The sequence below is a fragment of the Hippichthys cyanospilos genome, chromosome 9 (assembly GCF_059441005.1).
Source record: "Hippichthys cyanospilos isolate Australia breed blue-spotted pipefish chromosome 9, RoL_Hcya_1.0, whole genome shotgun sequence".
Taxonomy (NCBI): Eukaryota; Metazoa; Chordata; class Actinopteri; order Syngnathiformes; family Syngnathidae; genus Hippichthys; species Hippichthys cyanospilos.
Window position 1 is genome coordinate 12,821,942 of NC_142377.1, and position 22,578 is coordinate 12,844,519.

The following is a 22,578-nucleotide window of genomic DNA, read 5'->3' on the forward strand; positions in this document are numbered from 1 at the left end:
TCAAACATAAAATATAAATTTGGTGTATTTTATGGGAGAGTAAATTAAGCTCTACACACATTAACGGTATTCAAATGACTGTTCCAAAAATCGCTGAGTGATCATGCTTGAATGATGTTTGTTTTGCTTTCAGATCTCTTTGGAACTGCCTATTTAAATATATTGAGCATATACATGGTCTTTTTAAAATAAACATCTTGGTAATTTTCGAAATTGGCTGGCAACCAGTTCAGGGTGTCCCCCGCCTACTGCCCCAAGCCAGCTGGGATAGGCACCAGCAAGCCTGCGATCCTTGTGAGGATAACCGGCTCTAGAAAATAGATGGATGGAATTTGGTAATTGTCTTAACTTTTGGGTAGTCCCCTAGTTTTCGTCATCCCCAGTCTTCATCACCTCCATTTTTCATGGTGCCAACATTAAACACGTGTCTGATGATATGATTGATATATGACATGTCTGATTAATGATTACAAAGTTACTTTTTTTTTCAAACGACCATGTATTGCAATGCACTGTCATTTTAAAAATCTAGAAAGGAAAATAGATGTAGAAAAAAAACTACCATGAATAGTAAGGCATTTATAAAACGCCCATTCAGCAAGGTTAGAAAAAGATGAAAAAAAGGACTTGTTTACACTTTTTTCCTGACCTGATTTTTTTTTGTCTGTTTTTGAATCAAAAGAAAACTCATTTCTGCATGACGACGTAATCCCTAAAAACGCAAAAAACTAGTTCCCTCAATTTATTTCTTGCGTAGGTTTATCGCTAACTCCGGGCAGCTCCTCCGCCATCTCACAGAGGTCTAAAAACGTTTATTGTAGTTTATACATCGAGTGAACACACTTCCGGTGAATCTCTCAATACGATGCAATGCAGTTCTTCGCTGCGACCTACAACTGAAATTATATACATTTTGTCACATAAAATTATTTTATCTTTGCAAATGCGTTCATTTCTGATATAACTTGAATGCTTCTATCAAATATACCGTAACTGCAGAATTCCCCATTTAAAGTCATTAAGAGCCCGAAGGTGTCGCTGTGGTCCATGCTATCTGGCTCCTGCTAGTAATTGATTTCAAAGAGTTTAAGCAGTGATCAAACACGCCGCTGTTTTAACGCATTTTACGGTAGTATTTGATTATTTGTGGTTATTAAAGGGGATTTGCCTCCTAGAACGTCTCATTTTAATGACATTATAAGCTCATTCATGACGCAATCGCAGTTTGTACAAGAAAAAACACCAGTGCCACATGTAGTTGTCAACATTGTACATTTTAGTGAAAAACAACACTCAAACGTCAAACATTTTTGGTTTGATAGACAAAAAAGACAATTTTTGATTTTTCGGCTGCAGGTACGATATCTTCATTTTTGTGAAGACAGTTTTACTGAGGTAGACTTTAACAAGTCAACGTAGAGAAACATTGCTCCTATTCTGGCATATGAAAGGACATGAAATAAATATTTCCATGTACAATGTCTTCAAAATGAGGTAGAAATGGTTACAGAGAATGCACAAAATACAACAATGGAAAAAAAGGTAACACTGAAATTTGGGTGGAAAAAAACTCACTGAAGAAAAACAATAGCTTGTGTAGCATATTGCAAGTTTGTGTAGCATATTGCTTACGTGACACCGAAGAGCATTCAATTCGTATAGCTAAGCGCTTAAATTTTAAAACACTGGGGTTTAGTTGTGTATCACCTTTCTAATCTCATTTTAATTTGAAGACGTGTGACAAAGTCATGTGCCTCTTGGAAGGGCAGGTGTTTTACTTAATGCAGCAAAAATGTGATGCTTTAGGATACAAATCACCACAATGAAACTTAATCTTTAACACAATTTGTGCCCTCTTTTAAAGAACCAGAATCCTACAATGAGGGGCGTGCTTTTAAATGATTAAGCTGATTAACAAAATGGCACTAAGCAATACATGGGATGCCAATTCAACAATCAGATGCTGTAGAAAACAGACCCAAACACTTAGACGTTAAGACATTTTCAAAACATAGAGAACATACAGTGAAGCGTGTTTGTTTTTCAGTTATTCATCAAGCGCGGTCTGCCCATGAAATCATTCGCCCTGCTGCAAACTACATAAACTAACACATAACATCGCTCATCTCTCCACCAAAATCTATAAGGGAATCTATACATGAAGAAAATATGTTTCATATATCTAAAAATGTCATCGATGTACAATATGGCATGTATTGTCCTTTCTATAATAAAGAAAAAAAAATCTGAATTACATTCAACATTTCAGGCCCTGGTACAAATATCACATTTACTCCCAGAGCAACAAAGCAGTGTGTGTGTGTGTGTGCGTGTGTGTGTGTGTGTGTGTGTGTAAGTGTGTCTGTGTGCGTGTAAGCATGTAATGTATGTACTAGCGTATGTGCATCTCACTGTTATTGTCAAAGGCCTTGTAAATTCCCTGAAGATTTCAGAGTACGCTTTGCTTTTCGACAGCTCCAGTTTTGCTCCAAAGGGCTCCCAACAAGCACTCCAAAGGTAATAACATACATTCTCGTCATCATCATTCTGAGGTAACAATATTTTTCCTGAGTATTCAGTAACATGACGATAAATCTTCCTTCCCAGAGGCAAAAATAAAGACAATGAATATCAGTAAAGTAAATCCAAGCAGGCCCATTTTGCGCTGTGTTTACATGGCGTGTGCGTGTTACCGCAGGCGCTAAATTGCATTGGTATGTTCAGCAGTATGTTGCATGATTGTTGCTCGTTGTTAAGACAAAATAAATGCTGGATTCTAGTTGACGTTTCAAAAAAAAAAAAGCCTCTGCATGTAAACAACGTGCCCCAAAGTTGCATACATTAAGTATACTGCCAAAAACATCGACAAGAATGACCTACTGTATTAAAAGAAGTTAAAGGCCAGCTTTATATAAGCAGCATGATTTGTATAAACAGGACAACAGTAGCATTGAGCAGGTTGAAAACAAGAGGCAGGAAGCAAAAGAGGGCGAGGGGAGGCATATGAGAACATTCATTTCCTAAAGCCTCCGAATCAGCTACTGGATGATTGTGCTGAAGTAGTATGGCAAGCTCACCTTTTGAATTATTGCTCTCCTTACTTTTTGGTCAGAAATGATCTTTGCGGGTTGGTAGAGTAGATTGCAGTCATTGGGCCTGTTCAAATTCATGGCCACCTATATTTACGCCATTTTCCAAACAAAAAAAAAGCAACACTTCCACGCTGCCGCCACAGTAGCAGAAAGGAATAAATAGATCCTGAGAGAAGCATACATTTCGACTTGCTTTATCTACGTATAGAATGCGCCAACAATACTCCTAGCTCACGTGGTAAAATCTGGCCCCGTGGATCTTTGGGAAAACACTGATAATGAAATAAACGGTATTCTTGTGCCCTCTTGTGGTTGCAAGTGATATTGAAACGCGTCTATGGATACTTGCAAGCGTGTTAGGGTGAAAACCGGAATCCCCTTGAAGCGGGTGGTCAGCGGCCCCCGGTGGGGTCTTCGGCTCGCGTGTGCGATGCCGGTATCTTCATGGGCATCCTCTGCTGAGGAAAGCCGTGTTCCCCGGACACGTTCTCCACAGCCAGGCCGGATGGAGGGCTGTAATCCCCCGTTCCGCGATAAGGGGGTGACATGAGGGGCTTCCCGGATTTGTAGGGCTGCGGATCGGAAGCGGAGCCGCTTATGTCGTAGCCGTTGCCTTGGCCGTTGCCTTTGCTGAGCCCGTTGCCGTATTTCCTGTAGCGCGCTCCCTCCGCCTCGCCTCCCTCTTGTCCGTCGTCTCCCATCTCAAAGGCCTTGCGTTTCAGCGGCGCGCCGGTCTCGCCGCCGCCCCCGAGGCTGTGCGAAGGGTAGCTGTAACTGCCCCCCACCATCGTGGGCCTGGGGGCCAGAGGGGTAGGGGCACTAATCCCTGGCGGTAAGTAGGAGGCACTGGGGTGGCTGTAGCCGGAAGAGAGGCTGTTTTGGGGATAGCAGCCCGGCGCGTAGTTGTAGACGGGAGTGCTGGCGCTATAGCTGGGCACAAGAGTGGGCGTGGCCTGCAAAGAGTGAAGAGGGGCAGGGGGAAGTGCTGTGCCTGGCTGAGGGCAGTATCCTGAAGACAGGTAGGTGCTGTTATAGGCAGGTGGGTAGTCCTGGGACGACGGGGCACCGCAGGAGCCGGCGGCACTGTAGCCCGGGTCCGAGGTTAAGTTACTGCTCACGACAGTCACGCTTCCCGTGGTCGTGATGCCCGTGGATCCCGAGCCCACCTTGGTGCCGGTCAGCGCTTCGATTCCGGGGTAGCACTCGATGCCCTGGCTGAGAGCCCAGGGTTCCGATTCGGTTTTCAGGAACGCTCCGGGATCCGGGTAGGCGCCGGAAGCGGGACGCTCATAGGGCAGCTCCAGTCCCGAGTACTTCTCCGCATAGCGCTTGAGAAGCGAAGAAGCGGTGAGGGCTGATATGTCATCACTGGCCCATGGGTAACCTGTGTGAGGGTAATTGCGGCGAGCGGCTGAGGTGTAGGGCTCGTGTTTGTGGACAGACGGGGGTGAAGTAGTGGAGGTGACATCAAGGTGCTGCTCAGGCCACTGAGATATAGGGGCGGTGTGCTCCGGAGACCAGTGCATCTTCAATAGACCTGTAGGGAACACTACAGTTAGATTCATTTACTTTCGTGGATCGACTCTCAAGAACAGACTGAAGGCGGGGTCGGGGCGGTGTAGAGGCCGTACGGGGGCTTCTTGTCCTATTGCCTCTTGCAAGACTTTTTATTGTAGTGATTTTTATAGCAAGGAATTCTTAGAAATTCAGCAATTAAGTAAAATAATAATTTGGGGGTGTTTTGAGCGATAATTTAACATCATAACATGTTAAAAAGCTCCAAAAAGTTATTTTCATGATAAGGACCCTTTAATGTTTTTTTTTTTTTTTAATGTTGTGACAATATCAATACTTCCTTTTCAAATTGAGAGCAGATTAAATGGAAGAACGGATACGCATTGTTATCAGTGGCCCAATTTTCCAGCAGACAAGCCAGAAATCCACCGGATGATGTTACACAATCTATCTTCTGGAGGTGCTAGTGATGCCATTACAAATGTAGTTCCAAAGTTAGACACTGACCACATAACACACCGTTTCGAGTCTTTTTACGTTTTTGGAGATGCTTTCACAGGGACTATATAGTTAAATAAAAGATTGAAAACCACAGCTTTTATCTAAGCAGGTATTCTTGCTTTAAAGTTTTGAAAAAGGTCACATGATACAAATACTGCCCATTCGCTTTTCAACATCTTTTAACCTGAGCAACTTTTGGCTTAATGATAAAAATACCCGCATGAGCATGTGACTTGTCTAGGTACACATCACACCAGAGTACCAATGTGAAAGTGTGAACACACCCCTAGAATATTTGTAGTTAAGTTGACAGAGGTGGGTAACAGAAAAGCACATGACTTGATTTGCATTTGAGTCAAATAGTCAATTTTAGATGGAACTTAACATTGATCTCCGCTACATAACTTAAGTCCTACTTTAATATGTTTTGTAATTTAATTTCATTCACATTAAATTAAGGGATATCACGTAACACGCGTATTGCTAAGTTTTAATTGCGGATGGGGGTTTATTGCTGTTTAAACGCTCTGGAAAATAGCGTGTGCTTCTGTATATGATTTATCCAGCCGTGGTGCCACAAATGATGATATTGTGAGGGGTATTTATTGGAGTAGGACATCACTGAAGGCCTAAGTGTGAAATGCACGGAGTGCCACTGGTACACACAGACTCCACCTTGAGTGTATTTACTCATTGCACTACGTCAGCACGTACACCATATTTGAGGTGGCGGAGCCACACGTAAACTACATCTTGGTAATGGACAACTTTTTAAAGTGTTAACCTGCAAAGGGCACAAAATTAATGCCTCCCATTCACACTCAGACAGTAATATATCTCTGGTACAGTATGTAAATTGTATAAACGCAAATTGATTGTCCACATTAAACTGTTAGCAGCGCACCCCCCAAAAGAATCTTGCAGGCCACCATAAATGTATTCGTGCAGGACTCAATTGTCCAGATTAAAACTGGAATATTTTGCGCTCAAGGAGATTAGGAAGCAGAGTCACCCCGGTTAGCTGAGCATCATGTCAATGCTTAGCCTGTGCTCTTCCACACCATCTCATTGAGGCAGGGGGGACAACTGTCCTAATCTTTATGAGAAGCTGCCAACATAGCCCCCAGCCCGGTCTCCACGGCGATAAGCCTCCATCGGCCGCAGCTCTGTCCTCTGCCTATGCCTCTCTCACATTGGGGCCATTGTTGTCGCTAAGCGAGTCTCCCGGTCAACAAAACCACCCCCACCGAGCGTATGATCTAATTCGGCCCAAACCTCAGGGGTGTGCTGGACAGGGGGCCGAGCGTGGGCGGGGTCATTTGTAGCGCTGAACCACAGTTACTTTGTCGAGCTGCATGCTGACAGTAGCACTTGATTCGGCGGTCTAAAAAGTGTCTTCATGCCTGATTGTGCACACTTACACAAGCAGAGGGACCCTTGACTGCCTTGTTCAGACCATGTCTACATGACTGGCATTAGGCTGACATTCCTTGCATTGTGGAGTATTTTAATCTGTACAGACCTCAGGCTATGGCCATGGGGGTTTCTGACCGTTCCCTACGCAGAACGTTTTCTCTTTCATGAAAACTAAAAACAAAACTGTATCAAAATAGGAATTATACCCGGGTGTAAAATACAGGAGGGCAAAGCGTACGTGAAGTTGCATAAGGAATAGTGTACCATAACGTCTGTACTGAATATGGATTGGAGGTCGTAGAAACAAGATGGCAGACACCTTCAAACAAGAACAATCAGGCCAACAATGTGGGACTAAAAGATCTTGACTGACAAATTGGTAATAGCCAACCAGCCAGATATAGTAGTGGTGGACAAACATCAAAAGACAGGTTGATGTAGAAATCTCGAGTGACAGCAACATCCGGAAAAAGGAATATGAGAAGTTGGACAAATACCAAGGTGTGAAGGAAGAATTAGAGAAAATGTGGAGGGTGAAGAATCCGGTACAGATAGTGGGCGGCTCGATGCACTCTCTAAGTGCAATACTGCAGCTAAGATCCTGCACTGAACCCCCATGCTCCCATAATTTTTTATTTTTTTTTTAATATTTACCAAGGAGGTTATGTGTATATTAATTTTCCAATTAATTCATACACATTTACCCCCCCCAAAAAAACTAAGTTAGGCACACGTATGCAGGAGTTGTTAGCTACGAAAATGTGTACAGTAATTAGGACTGTTTAACTAGAGGTCTTCAAGCCACTTCTAGTTCACAACAATTTTTTATGGAATTAAGTGTTGAATGTTTGTGTTTGGTCGTTAATAAATAGACAAATGCACGCACACACTTGCTCATTCTACTTTGACGCTGTCTACATGCAGATTAGAGCTGCTCGTGTCACATGTCCACCAAGACCACCAGATGGGCCTCTAAACGGTCCACATGTTGATCCCTAAATTAAATGATCCTTCAGACCAATAATCCTGATCATCCAATCCAAGGATGGCAGCGCTCTCGGCCCTCAGAAGCCCCGCCCAGGATGGGAGAAATCCCTGCACTCTAGGGAATTCCTGATCATGGCACTGACCCATAGACAGGCACAAAATTCTCAAAAACATATAAACCAAAGGGAGACAAATTTTGACAACCCCCCCACCCCACAGAAAACCAGTGCTACACCTTTCTACTTTTTTCACTTTCCATTTGCATAGAATTGATTGGGTCAACGTGACCACTTGACTTTGCTGTGAAAGTCCGCACCATTAAGTCACACGCGGCGATCATCTTTATTAAATGTGAACACAAATGTTAAAATAATGGAGAAAAAGGTGTGGTCGAAAGCAATATGAGGTCTTTTCGTTAGCATTTCTCATTTAAAGATGAAGGTAATATATAATATTACATTGAGTGTTAGCTATTTCCCAGATTGCAGCTTTGTTGAATAATTTAGCGAAGCGCTACATTCATGAATTTAAAAAGTGTAGGATCAACGCTCACACTGATTGCAGGCAAATAGTTTAAACCTACTCTCATCCGGTCTTCAGCAGATGGCCCATAATCGATTTAAAGACATATTCGAGCAAAGTAATCTAGTGCGACCTGGAATCCTCATCAAAATTCAATAGAATGGAACGTAAAAACTGAGCTCAGACGCTGAGAGATAGAGTTGGAAGTGTGTACAGATTGGGAAAGCAGACTAATGAAGGATTAGCGCTCACAGGCTTTAGCTCAGTTGTGTCACAATCCGACACTCAGCCAGACAAACTGAAGACATCACCAGCACCGCTGGAGGGCTTGGGGCCTCCATCAACTAATTGTGAGACATCTCTACAAGCTCGGTCGAAATATTAATCTTTGCTCCAATACAACATGACATATGCTGATTGATACGAGGGATCAAAATTTTAAACAAACGACCGATGGACACCGATTCAAATATTTCTGCTTTCAGCCTTTGACACTTTATCATCATTACATTATAATATAGCATTGTGTTTATTTGATGTAGCAGTAGTCATCATATCTGTTCGCAAGGGTGCGAATAAGTTTGAACATAATCAACAACAATCTAATCTATTAAATTTTAAACATTGGACGTGTCTGTAGAATGTATAGTAATACAGCCACACAACCTTTTACAGCTAATTCAAGCTAAAAGACAAACAATGAGCAAATGCTGTAGGAAATTCCATTGGACTCAAACTGTGACCGGTGTACACATCAAATTCTGATTTATTTAGCTTGCAGTAAAAACCTGTAAATCTCGACAATCCAAATTCAAAATAATCCTTATGTGCTCCATGTTTGACTAGTAAAAGCGTTGGCTTAAGATTTTGGAGGTGTCCACTGATCAGCTTGTTTGAAAAAACAAAAGAATAACCAATCCAATTAAAACAAATTGTTTACTAACATTTACTGCACAGCTGACCGGCCCACTAATGGCAAACACTTGGCCTCCAATGGGAAAAACATTTAAGATTCAGACCCTAAAAATTCCTTCAAAAAGGCTGATAAACATAAAATTTAATACATTTAATACAATGAAAACATTAACATCCCCCAAAACATGAATTATTTATTAATGGTAAATAATTGTATTGAATACTGAGAAAATATTCATATTTAATAACATCAGAAACTGATTGGAAATACTGAGAATTTTTAGATGATTAAAAATGGCAGCACATCCCTGAAGTGAACCAGATTAACTTTGTGTAATGTTTTGAATGATCGTTTAGAAATTTACGACATTACAACCAGCCACCAATTTTGCATAAAATGAATGCTAAAAACATTTGGGTTAGAAATAACCCAAATATAGTTCAAAAAACAAACTGCCCCAATAGTGGGATCAATTAGACACAACTTTACGGGTTGTACTGAACAAAATAACCCAGAAAATTTTAAACAAACCAATAGATTTTTTTTCGGGGGGGGGGGCACAACCAAGTAAAGTTGGCTCAGGTTGAACCCAAAATGCTTGCATAAAACAACCCCAACCTCTTTTTTGAACCTTATTTAGGTTAGTTTTGACTAACCTATATATATATATATATATATATATATATATATATATATATATATATATATATATATATATATATATATATATATATATATATATATATACATACACATATTATATATACATATATATTATATATATATTATATATATAATATATACGTATATACATATATATTATATACGTATATAATATATATATATATATATATATATATATATATATATATATATATATATATATATATATACATACATACATACATACATACATACATACATATATACACATATATATATATATATATATATATATATATATATATATATATATATATATATATATATATATATATATATATATATATATATATATATATACACACACACACACATATAAACACATTACACACACACATATACACTACAGCTGTACTCTCCCACTCAATTCCACCATTTTCTTACATATTTCAACGAGCATTTCAGTGACCCATTAAAAGCGCCGATGTGTGCTGGAGCATCAGACATCTGTGTCGGAGGGAAGATATTAGAGCGTATATGGGTGTGCGGCGGCGGGGGGCTAGTGGGGGTTAGCCCAGGAATTAGGAGGGATGAGTGAGGGAGCCCCGGCCCTAATCTAGCAACTGGTGGTGGCTTGGAACTTGTAGAGAGCCCTCCATTCTTGGCCACGCTTGGCTTAGCAGCAGACAAAGATGAGAACTAAGCCGGCTTGGTACTGTGACAGCTTTCCTTAATCAGTGTGATCATCATACAGTGGTACTGCCAGTTTGATGCACATCACACGTCTATGGGCGCATAGATGACGCCTTCATGGGAAATGGCCACTCATTGTGCAGCAAATTTGGACTAAATGGCGCATGCTGTACTCTGCTCATTTACAGTTATTGGATTTAGGGCCTACAAGGGAGTGTGTGATTTGATGGTGATGAAATATGATCATTTTCTGGGGTTCCTCTTGTAATTATCATGTCTTTTGAGGAGTGCGCCATAAACACTTGAACTTGATTGTCTAAGAACCAGAAAGACAAATTCCTACTATAGCTGTGAAAGTCTAAGGAGTCACAATAAATTCTTGACAGTTTAGCCAACAAGACTTTTTTTTCCCAAAGCATTTTTAACCGTGCTGATTATTCTTAAGTCCTACATATAAAGACAACAATAAATATTTTGTACATGGTGCTACATCATTGCTGAAGTCTCCATCCATCCATCCATCCGTTTCTAGACTGCTTGTTATCACGAAATGGAGTGTATACCGTTTGAATTTGGCTAGTCAATCACACAGACACATAAAATCAGCGTGTCACTTGCGCGCTGCATTTAAAGGGAATGAGACGAACTGCTTCGATCATCTTTCACTGTCTGATAAAGAGGAAAACAACAGTTGTAAGAAAATGAAGTCGGCTGTGTTCACGTTCACATCGGCCAACCCCCCCCCCCCCCTTTTTTTTTTCTTGTGTCCACTTTCACAGACCTACAAAATACCCTAATTTTGTCTGGTTTGCCCTTATGTAGATTTAAACTCAGATTTTTGTGGGATTACAACCAAGATGTTACTGTACTTTCAATAACTTAATGTTAATGCTGACTAGTCTGCATTTGACACATTATTCTATTAAAAATATTCTATGACACTTATTCTATGTATTGTTCATTGGAATTGAATATGTATCAATTGGAGAAGTGCGCCCAGTTTCATTGTATACCAGCTATTCTATTCTATTCTATTCTAATCTATTCTATTCTATTCTATTCTATTCTAAATAGTACCATCTGTTCTATGCTTTACAACTTTGCAGAAGATTACAAAGCATAATATGGCAGGGAAAGCAGAAAGCATTTACACTAACTGCTATGCGTTGCACCTACAATTTTTGTCTTGGCTGACCTCAGCAGGAATGACACCAGCCGTCAATACAAGTTCTACCACCAATTTATTCATGTTTCAAGCGATAAAACTAAATTAAATCACCCAACTAGTGTGATTGATTCAATTAAATGGATCGACTAAAAGTAAAACAAGCACACTTTCTTTTAAAGCCTCAATCTGGTAATTACAATCATCGAAAGACAATTTCTCTTAAGAAGAACATAAGTCATGCAAGTCAAGCATTTTTGCAAGAGCAAACTGGACCCGCAGTCCACTGCATGGTCAGTTTGAGTAATTAGGGGCTAATTAGATGAAAGTAGATGTGGGGGAAGGGTCTGAGAGGGAATGGGATTTGGGGGGTTGAGAAGCATCAGAAGTGCCTGTGCACAAGGGGAAGAAAAACACACGTATGCACACGCACACACACACACACCCCACCACACACACACATGGCTGGGAGTTGTTGTTGCTTTTACCCCACTCCCAATAAACAAAGTCTTACATTTCCTAGCGGAAGGCTCAAGTGGTCCGCACCTTTTGGTGCAGTGTACCGTTGGGCTAGCAAACAGACAGAGAGAGACTCCTGGTCATCTTTCAGATGAGTCAGGCTGCTGGAATGCCAGGAATCTAACCTGTGATCTATTTACACAGCACATATCCTCTCTCTGTCCATGTGCCGCACACGTACTGTCCCCTTCTACAGTGTAAGATGGACTGTACTTGTACACAGTGCTGAGAAGTGAACCCCCCCTCTCTACCCATCCCGGTTTTGCACATTACTGGGTCATTTGGACTAGTTAAAGACTTCACACTAATGTGTCAAGTCGTATAGAACACATCAATGGGAGGGTTGGGATATTAATGAGGAGCCTAATGCAACGTTATTTCCTTTTGCTTGGAGAGTAAAGGGGGCTGCATTGTTATGTAAGAAGTGAGCAGAGTCCAACATGACCGGCTTTTTTGGGGGGGGTCCTTTCCTTTTCTCTTGAGCTCCAAGCCACAATACACATATTATGTCATAGTACGCTCTCAATCATTTGTACTAAAACAGCCCTAACTGAGTCAGAGTAATTCATATCGCTTTGTATTGCTTAAATGTTCTACCCCCCCCCCTTTTTTTTTTAAAGCAGCCTCCTACTCTTGGCACAATTGTAAAAGACAACTCTGTCCGAGCCTGTGTGGTCAGTTTTCCCTTCCCCCATCCCTTCAGTTCTCTCTCTCACACACTCACATGTGGCAAAGGCAGGCCTGGCCCCCTTTTGCTTATTGTGTCCACTCATATATCAGGCTGCAGCTGACCAGTCCCTTTGCACGTCCTCTCCATCTGCCCTTCACTCTGCTCTTTTCACTCGCCACATTTTTTGCCATGATACCTAATGAGCACCAAAGATGTGCTACAATTTGCCTAACAAGTAGCTTTAATTATAATAGACGCCATATGCATGTGTGTAGGCGGAGGACATGTTAATGTGTGCTTCAATACAGGACTAATGAGAGGCTGTTGACACCAACTTACTAACAATCCATTCTACATTCACGCAAGCACACAGCCTTGGCAACTGGCTGCGGCAACATCATTCTCTTGATGTCACATTGTGATAAACGCAACATGTAATTAGGAGTGGTGTTTGGATTCATCAATGCTCCACTGTGGTGCAAACAAGAGGTGCCGCCATGCAATTACAACAGCAGCGGCAGTAAAAAAAAAAAAAAAAAAAAATAGAAATAAGTCATCTAACAAGAAGATGTGAGCCTTTTTTGGAGGGAGGAATGTGGCAGATGCACGCTAGAGCTACTTGTGTCTAGCCTAAAAAAGCCCCCCACCACCTCCGAAGTACCCTTCAACTATCTTACATTTCTCACCTCTCCTTGGGATCGCTCTATGAAAATTTGAAAATAAATTCCTGTTGCATTATTCCAATCAGCTCAGCAGTGTAATCCTGTTAAAGCTCGCCCTAATCAATAAGTCTAGTCAATCAATATAAGCATATTCATGAGGCTGAATAGCAACCTCTTCTGATTAACACAAGGGAATAGTGCAAAGTGTTGTTTGGATGTGTTTTGATTTATTATAGGATTAGACATGCACAGAAAATGTCAGATTTTTGTTTTAAATAGTTGCTCTTCCCAGTATAGCGAAGAACCTAAACCTGGGATTGTTATACAAACCAGCAAATCGTTTGCTGTTGTGAACATATGTGAGTACAGGCATCTTCTTGTCTGAGTGAGTGTCTAAACAAACTTGCACTATATTCACATGGCGGGGCTGAACACTTTCTGTGAAATTCCTCAATGCAAAGCCTGGAGACTCAGCTGTAAAAGCCATTAGCAAGTCTGTCTGTCCAGTCTTTCCAGATGACCCCCTTGTTGTCCTCGACTGCCACAGGATGAGATAACGGTAAAAAAAAAAAATGATGTGCCAATGGAAAACTTTTTTTCCTGCCTATTTTGGACATGGGTCATAAAAAAAAAAAAAAAATTCCATTCGGACATGCAAACTTACTGTAAGGGGTGACAGAACTGAGCATTCTGCAGTCCTGGCCCCAGGTAAGGAGGACAGGACCGGGTCCACTTGGTGCTAGTGGGAGCACGACTGCATGGCGCAAGAGCCCTTCAGGCTGCGGTCGGTTGGGCGGACACGAGTTGGGCTAGTGAGCGGACCCCCGCACCTTTCCATGGTTCATCACACACCTCGAGGCAGCTTGGACACACGACCACCTGAGGAATGCGCACGGTGTCAGTGTCAGAGCCGTTATACACATGGAGAGACCGGACAATCAAATATAAGTGCAAAAAAACTTGTCACCAAAAAGAATGTGGACAATTTGCATTCTACGATTGTTAAAACGATTGCCACAATATTTGGGATTTGAATCACGCGCCTTCGAGTCGTTCCTGTTCCTGAGCTGTGACGTTAAAGAAGTCACGTGAATAGGGAATGTGTGTTAGCACTCTGTGGTGAAAAATCTCACACTCCTCAAATAACCAATTCCTCAAATTCAAAAAGCTATTGAGTATTCCTGTTGCGCATTCACGATTGTGCAGTATATTTATGGTGTGGCCTGCTTTTTAGCTATTATAACATCTCTTCCGGTAACCCTAGCAGTGGATAAATGAACTAAACCTGCAATGCCTCAAGCTTCGGTGAGTTCGTTAGACATTCAAGATACTTGAAATACTTGAAATTAAAACCTCGTTTGGCAGCTTTCCAGAAGTGAAATGTATGTACTAGCTGACCAAAACATTTGCAATTAAAATATAAATGTTAAGAGTCCCTAGGAAATCTTTCCTCTATGACCTTTAAGTGACATTAGCTTTAATGAACACCTACGAGAAGGAAGACGTTAAATCGTTCAGTGTCCCTCTTTTACACTTACACTTAAAAAAAAGTAGATGCATAAATTCATGGGTGTGGTGATCCAAAAGGGAGAGCGGAGGAGAATGTTTAAGAGAATGTAGCTTGTCGCTTGCTCTGTAAAGAGTGAGTCCTGTGTGGCGAGTAAAGGCGGTATGACTTTTCCTCATTTCCTTGTCTCGTCATTGACGTTGTCATGTTTTCCACATTTTGTGACCCCAGCATAGCAAAAGTGAGTTTGATACAACCATCTACAAGCATCAAATGATCAACTTGCAACACAAAAACATGTCTTTGAGATTAAATGAATTTCATACATTTCTCAAATATTGAGGATATTCTAATATTTGCAGCAGTTGAAGTTGCTGCATATCAAAATGTCTTTATTGAGAGGAAAATACTAAACACCCATAAAATCAGAAATATCTGTCGCGGTCATTTTAATATTTTCAGAGGTTGAAAAATTTTTCTGACATTAAATGGTGTTGAGTTTTATTTCCATGGTGATTACATGGGAAATAAAAAGCTCATTGTCCATAAAATTCAAAATACTATACTGGTGCAATCATTCTAATATTTTCCCAGGTTTATGTCACAGTTTTTGGACATGAAGCTAAAGAACAGGACGGTACGTATGCCCGATGCTTTCTAAAACCATTTCAAAGGTAACTGCATCAATGTCTTTTTTAACCCGCACTCTCGACGCTTTCAGTTTCTGTCCATTCTGTCCTGCTGAGTACTTGAACTGACTTGCACACTGACCGCAAAACCACACGGTCAGCTGGCAGGTAAATTTGTAATCCTTTAGAAGACCAGGTGCACCGCAAAGTACACAACAAGATCACAACGCATTCAGATGTCCAACCTAGTTCCAAGCAAATGAAAAAGTGACATTTTGAAGAACGAACTAAACACGGTTAAGTGCTAAGAGTCTCCACTCCTTTCCCTCCCTTGACTTGACCTAATCCGGGCAAACTAGTTGGAATGCAATGCACACCGGTGGAGGAATAAGCAACAGCATGTATAGTGGAATCCTAGAAGAACACATTAGAGAGATCAGATCACATGAGGACGAAGGGAGAGCAAGTTGACAAGACCTTGAAATGCTTCACGTTAGCAAATGATTACTGACCTGATCATGCCTGCATCTGCTTGCCAAATATTTGAAAAGTAATCCACTACTCCACAAAACAAGCGGGGAGCCCGAGAGATTGTGCGAAGTGTGTGCGTGGTGTGTATGCACTCCCTTCTGGGACCATATCTTTCTCTCCTCCACTCCCTCGATCGCCCTTCAGCCTCCCTCCCTCCCTCCCAGGCCTAGTGACAACAGAGCAACACATACATCCCCTCCCCCAACTGCACAACCCCTCCCCCTCTTTTGTTAAAACTATTTCAGCAGGAAAGGAGAGAGCGAAAGAGAGAGAAAAAAAATGACCAATCATGCTATGTCAGAGAAGAGCCAGCTTCCCCCTGCACTGCATAAATATGTGCATGCACGCATATGTTCGTGTGTGTGTGAGTGTGTGTGCGCTATCTATTAGAACACTTTGATGGATGAGCATGAATAGGGACACACGACTGAAAAATAGTGAATTTTCTCCTCGGCTGACCACATGAGAAGTTCAGTTATTCTCATGACTTCTATTGATCAGATGCATCGATCTACGTATTGTTGGGTGGGTGGGGTCGCAACAACCATGTCAATATTACCTAATTCCCCATGTACACCATCCCCCTACACACATGCACGGGCAAGAGCAAATGACCCCGGTTTTGGCCTGCAACATTTGAATAGAACCTGGGCCCATTTCCTCACCTGTAAGGCACCAAGAGCTATTCCGCTTCATATATGTCAACACGCTGTTTTTTGTTTCAATGTGTTCATGTCTTGCCCACACGCTATTATGTCCTATATTTTACTTAGCGCCTTCAAACGTGGAAACACAGCTGTGGTTCTGCATTTAGAGTTATGGTGTAGGCGGGACAAGCCGGTCAACTCCTCATGTTACTCTGCTGTAAACAGTCACGGCTCAGCAGTACACACTCCACGCACAACACCAGGCCTCCGGCCAATACACACACACGTGCACGCGCACACACTCATGCGCGCTGTGGGTTGGAATAGTTTGGGGTTTTTCCTTATAGCTTTTTTTTTTTTTTTTAATTTCATTTGACTTTTGTCTTTTGAATCAGCTTTAGCTAGGTTTTAGAGCTGGTTTGTTCGTTTGTATTTTTCAAATCTACAGCATGTTAGTCTGTTAGCTTTAGTTTTTTTCTGTATTTTTTTGACAGTACCATATTTGTTGAGTACAAATGAAAAAAAAAAAGTATAGTTGTTGCAAAGAAAGGGTGCAACAGATCAGAAAATTCATGGTTCGGATCCCATCCTGGATTTGAGTCACAGATCTAAACTTTTTTTTGGGAAGCCCCTACCCCCAGACCTTTGTTTTTATTTATTTAAAAAACACTTCTGAAAAGAAGATAAACAGAATAAAACAAACTAAAACATTCTCAAATATAGTCATTTAAATTGTAGGAACATAACAAAACACAATATAAGGCAGGATACCTTCCTATATGACTGTATATTATATAAATGGACCTATAGTGAATATTAGCAAATTATATAGGAAACAGAGGCAGGGTTATTCTTTAATGTGATTCATTGACGTAACGGCCACAAATATGTATGTATGAACTAAATGGTAGTTAGTGTTGACAACCTTAAATGGTAATCGCTAGTGTGTTAATGCTATTTGTGATTGCTCAATGGTTAGCACAGGCAAATTTGGTGGGTGCCTAAAATTTAATTTGCATAGAAGATAATAAATAATTAGTTATGTTCACAAATAATCGATAAAAAGATTTGATTCACACTAAGTTATATACGTTGCACTAAAACAGCCTGTAGTACCACAGTGCAGTACAGTAGGTCTTGCCTAACATGAAAATAAAAAAAAAAAGCCTCAAAACTCTCAAAACCTCTTTAGTGTTGAGCATTATCAGAATACAGTAATACCGTTTATGTTTTGATTATATGATGTCATTTTCCATCGTGTTTTGAGAAAATGTACATCCCTTTTACATGGCTATTGAAGTGGTGGTTTAAAACAAGTGGTCTAAAACTTTAAATGTTCTCCCACTAGCGGTGTTTAATTCCGCTGTTTCTGGCTATATTGACATGTATAGTACACACTAATATGTTTTTCATTTTGACTATACCATCTTTTGAAAATACTGTATATGTGTAATTTCCTTGGCACTAAATGTGAAGAAAAAAACAAATAATAAAATAAAATGAAACTTTCCCCAATCTTTACTCCAGAACAGTTGAAAATATTGCAATCAGCCCCGATTTCCGATCATGTGATTGGGATCTGGACAATCAAAATCACATTTATTTATTTGACCAGAATTGTTCAGCCATTCATATGCTTGGAAGTCTCACGCTGCTACAATAAGAATTTTAATCAGGTGCCTCAGATGGGTGCACCTCATGCAGCGCTCAGCTTTTTCACATTTACGTGCTTTGCTGACAGACACTGGAAAAAGAAAGAAAAAAAAAGCCCCACTGTTGCTTTCCAGGGAAGGAAACAATGCATCTAAACAATCCCGCAATGTGCTGCAGGGGCTGTTCTTTTCATCGTAGATAAGGCAGCGTTGAGCTGAAGCTTCCAGATGTGCTCTCTTGTTACAGAAGAAGCACCACGGCGTGTCGCCATGCGGCCCAAAGCGGGTGACTGAAAAAAACAGGGAGGGGGGGTAACGGCTACAAAGGACTGCGTAGTCTTGCCGAAGACAGACTTATCAGCAAATTGCCTTTGCTTGCTGCGGACCTTGTGCCGCAAATTCACTTATCAACACACATAAGGCCTTGCAGGAAACTGGCCGTGATGGTAACTCTACTCTTGGTCCTTGTGGCCCTGTGGGTGGGATAGGTCACATGATAGTACCCTGGAGAAGCTCAGCTGTTTGCCACTCTAATTCGGTCTCAAGCAGCTGAGCACAGGCCCACTGCTCCACTGAACTGTCCCGGTAATTATAATGGTGCGCGCATGTGTGCATGTTGGTGTGTACGGGTGAAGAAGAGGGGGTTAAACGCGGCACACAAATCTTTTTTCAACTGGACTGCCTGAATACAAATGTCATGTCCAGCGGCTCAGTTGTACATGAAATGATGTAAAGGGTGAAATGTGCAACAACAAAGGGAGCAAACAGGAAAAGGATATCTGATAAACAAAAGAGGAAATGCGCCACTGGGTCACTGCGGTCAAATGATAAGGCTTTTTGAAAATCATATTAGTATCCTGAAAAGTTTAAAGTCACTTCGCTAAATACATACTGTGCTTGAACGCTTAGTAGGGGTGGGGCCATACACGCTATACGATCTGTACAGTCATTTTGGGGCCACGGCTCAATACATTTTTAGTACGTCCATATTTTGTCAATTTTTTAAAAATCTCTCTAAGTTAAAGGATGGGTGAGTAATGATAGCAAGCACAGTGGACTCCCCTGGTTACGGCATCCCTAGCTTATGTTTTTTTTCACGTTATGAAGTGGAATATGACGTTTTTTTCGTCGCCTTGTTAAGATATTTTTCCTGCCTTACGGCATCAACAACAATGATCAAATTCAAACTTGGCGGTCAGTGTGCGTGCGTACGACTGCGAGCCACGCCACACTCACTATATGTGTCACTGCATACGTCACTAAGATGCTGATCTGCTATTGGTCGGCGTCACGGTTTCACTACGATGCCGATGCGCTAAAGACTCGATCTCGTGCGAGCGCTTGCGATATCGTATTTAGTGACACTCTTTTATGAATTTTAAGGATCATGGCACATTGGAGTAGATAGAGCTTTTATTTAACGTGATTTGTCCTTGTATCAGTACTCATTGGAGTTGAGTACTCATACTGGTGTTGGTCTGAAAAAAGTTTGAAAAAAATCTATATATTATGGCCCAACTGAATTGTTGAAGCTGTTGCTGATTACTGGCAGAAAAAAATTCTGATTACCAATTACTCAGCTGATTAATTTTAAAAATTCTAATGAATAAAAGAGCATGGTTTTCCTCCAACTGCATTTCATTACGTGTCAGTTAGATGGGAATTTTCACTCTTCACGAGCTGGCCTGGTAATTCGCAAATAGCAGAGGTCAACAGATCAACAAATTTCATGGATACTTTTAAGGATACCAGGTGATGGTATGGGTTTATGGGTAAAAAATAATGTCAGCAGTGTTACTTGTACACAACTCCTGTAAACAGTAAGAGTACATAAAGATACAAATTTAAAATAATTGGCAAATATTGGCTATCTGGCCGATGTTTGAAGAGCCATCGGTAGGGCCCTATTTATTTATTTAATGATATAAACAAGAGTGAAGATGCTTATCCAAACACTCAGGAGCGCGTAGGTGAAACAAGGCCCATGTCTTTCTTGCGCACGTTCTTCATCAAGTGCAGAATGTCAATTAGTTGAACTCACTTGCCAAGTCCTCTGTGTCTCCTCAAGGTTTAATGGCACCGCTCTGTCTCAATGATTTCCAATTATAGACGGCAGCGGGTTCACACAGGCGGGCTTATGTGTAAAGAGTTGTGCTGAGGAGGGGAAAAAGACGAAGGGAAGTTTTGAATCACACTGTTTCATCTCCAAAATTGCCTTGTTCTTTGCAAGAGTGCTCTTCTCTTTCAACACAGGCATTGCCATGTTCCATGTTAAGAGTGCTGCATTGTTCTCAGATATAGAGGACACAATATCCAGGCCTGGCGGTAATAGAGGTTAGATTAATTGCTGACAAATCTGTATTCAGCAGTTTCTTTTTTCTTGCCGTGACAGATTTATGACAGAGATTGATGAAGGGGAGGGCCAGCCCAGAGCTGCCTCTGTTCACTCAGAAAGGCGCACCACAGCTCACTGGCCCCAACAGGGAACAAATAAGATTAATTTGATTGCTTAACCACATGTGGCGATGCTGTATTTGAGCATGGTATAATATTCTTAAATAGACGTTGCCATTCAAGAAAAGAAACCAATAGAGAACTGATGCATTTGAGAAGATATTTTCAATGTAACGATAATAATAATAATATATCTAATTCCTTACAAGGAAGGAAGAAACATGTCTTTGACAGACAGATGGACGGACGGAGAGGCGATAGATAGATAGATAGATAGATAGATAGATAGATAGATAGATAGATAGATAGATAGATAGATAGATAGATAGATAGATAGATAGATAGATAGATAGATAGATAGATAGATAGATAGAAAGCAAGGGGAATCTAGCAACTAGAGTGTCGGACACGTCACTTTGCTGGTCTCTGTTTAAACTCAAAAGGTGAAAAGCCATCTAAAATGTCCCATACACCCCACTCCTCCACCGTGATGTCACAACCCAGCTCATATCTAATTGGCCAAGGCAACAGCCCGCCAGCTGTTTGTAATCATCAGAATTGGGAGTGGGGATCACATGACACCCTGGGGCTCAGCGTGCACATTTAGATATACATAAAGAAGGGTGCTGTGCATCTTTAACCCGGTAGGCCTGCCTTCCCACAGGCTATTCCTCTGCAGCGAGGATCACCTCCAGATGTGCATGCTGCTCTCACCTCAAGGATCAAATGTGTGTGTGTGTGTGTGTGTGTGTGTGTGTGTGTGTGTGTGTGTGTGTGTGTGTGTGTGTGTGTGTGTGTGTGTGTGTGTGTGGAAGTGGGGGCATATGGAGGGAGAAGAGAAGCATATGGAAGGAGATCCTACAGTTTAGGTGGGCAAGAAACAGACAAGATGGGAATGGTGTGACCTCCCTGAGTCGGGGGACGAATGTTCCTAAAGGGATTGTGGCTGCCCCCTAGTGGGACAATAAAAATATTTTAAACATTTTTATTTATCTATTTATTTGACATACACGTTTATTTATTTATTTATTTGACAAAGCATCATCAGAATAGCCATATGTCAGCTCAAGTTGCAGGGGATACAAACTTTACTGTACTGACACAACACCGAGACCAACCATAAAAGGTTGGATCATTGTAAGTGCATTAACGTTTTGCGTTGTTGTCACCCATGATAGCATTTAGCATTAGCAAGCAAAGATTAAATTTGTTGAAATTATTTGTATCTTTCATTTTGAGCAGACTTGTCGTGTCCTAGTTTCTGTTTTTGAAATTCTGGTCATACTATTTTGAACCCATATACAGAGGAGTACGTATTTGAATGGTATTTCATTTTCAAACGCGCGTTTAGAAAATATCTGCTGCACACAACTACAAAATAAATAAAAAAATAAACAATTTTTACAAATAATAGATAGGCCTACCTATTATTATTATTATACCTATTATTAGAACAACAGTAGGTGCAATTTCTCATTTTGTGCATGTTGCCACAAAAAGCAACATACTCTTAACATCACACCACAATTTGTTTGTCATGTCGATCATCAAACTCCCCAAACAGCTCACTCACCTTTGTGAATACTGAGCGGACCAGTTCAATAAAGTTGACCCTGGGTGTGAACCCTCATGGGAGTCCGTTGCAAAAGTCCCCATGCGCCTTCGTAACATCGAGCGTCGATGATATCCTTTATTGTGGGGTACACAAATTTACTAACGCACTTTAAAGAAACTGTCAACGCTGTTCGCGTACTTTTCAGATCGAATTCAGTTGCACAGGCCAAAACATGCTCTTGTTGTTTGGAGCTTTCAGTCTTTGGTGACTCCTGCCTGCTAC

At 41.0% G+C, this 22,578-nt stretch overlaps 1 protein-coding gene across 2 annotated transcripts; it reads right to left on the reverse strand.

The window, feature by feature from the left end:
* Nucleotides 1-1,255: 1,255 nt before the first annotated feature.
* On the reverse strand, nt 1,256-22,456 carry LOC148418935 (fidgetin-like protein 2). 2 transcript variants are annotated; one of them, XM_088424629.1, is made up of 3 exons: nt 22,315-22,456; nt 13,986-14,200; nt 1,256-4,629 (listed from the first exon to the last, which is right to left on the reverse strand). In XM_088424629.1, the coding sequence occupies exons 2-3, from the start codon at nt 14,008-14,010 to the stop codon at nt 3,485-3,487; spliced, it is 1,170 nt and encodes a 389-aa protein (XP_088280755.1). In that variant the 5' UTR covers nt 14,011-14,200; nt 22,315-22,456; the 3' UTR covers nt 1,256-3,484. The 2 variants fall into 2 exon arrangements, with proteins under 2 accessions (XP_088280755.1, XP_088280753.1); XM_088424627.1 differs by lacking the exon at nt 22,315-22,456 and adding an exon at nt 15,970-16,094.
* Nucleotides 22,457-22,578: the final 122 nt, after the last annotated feature.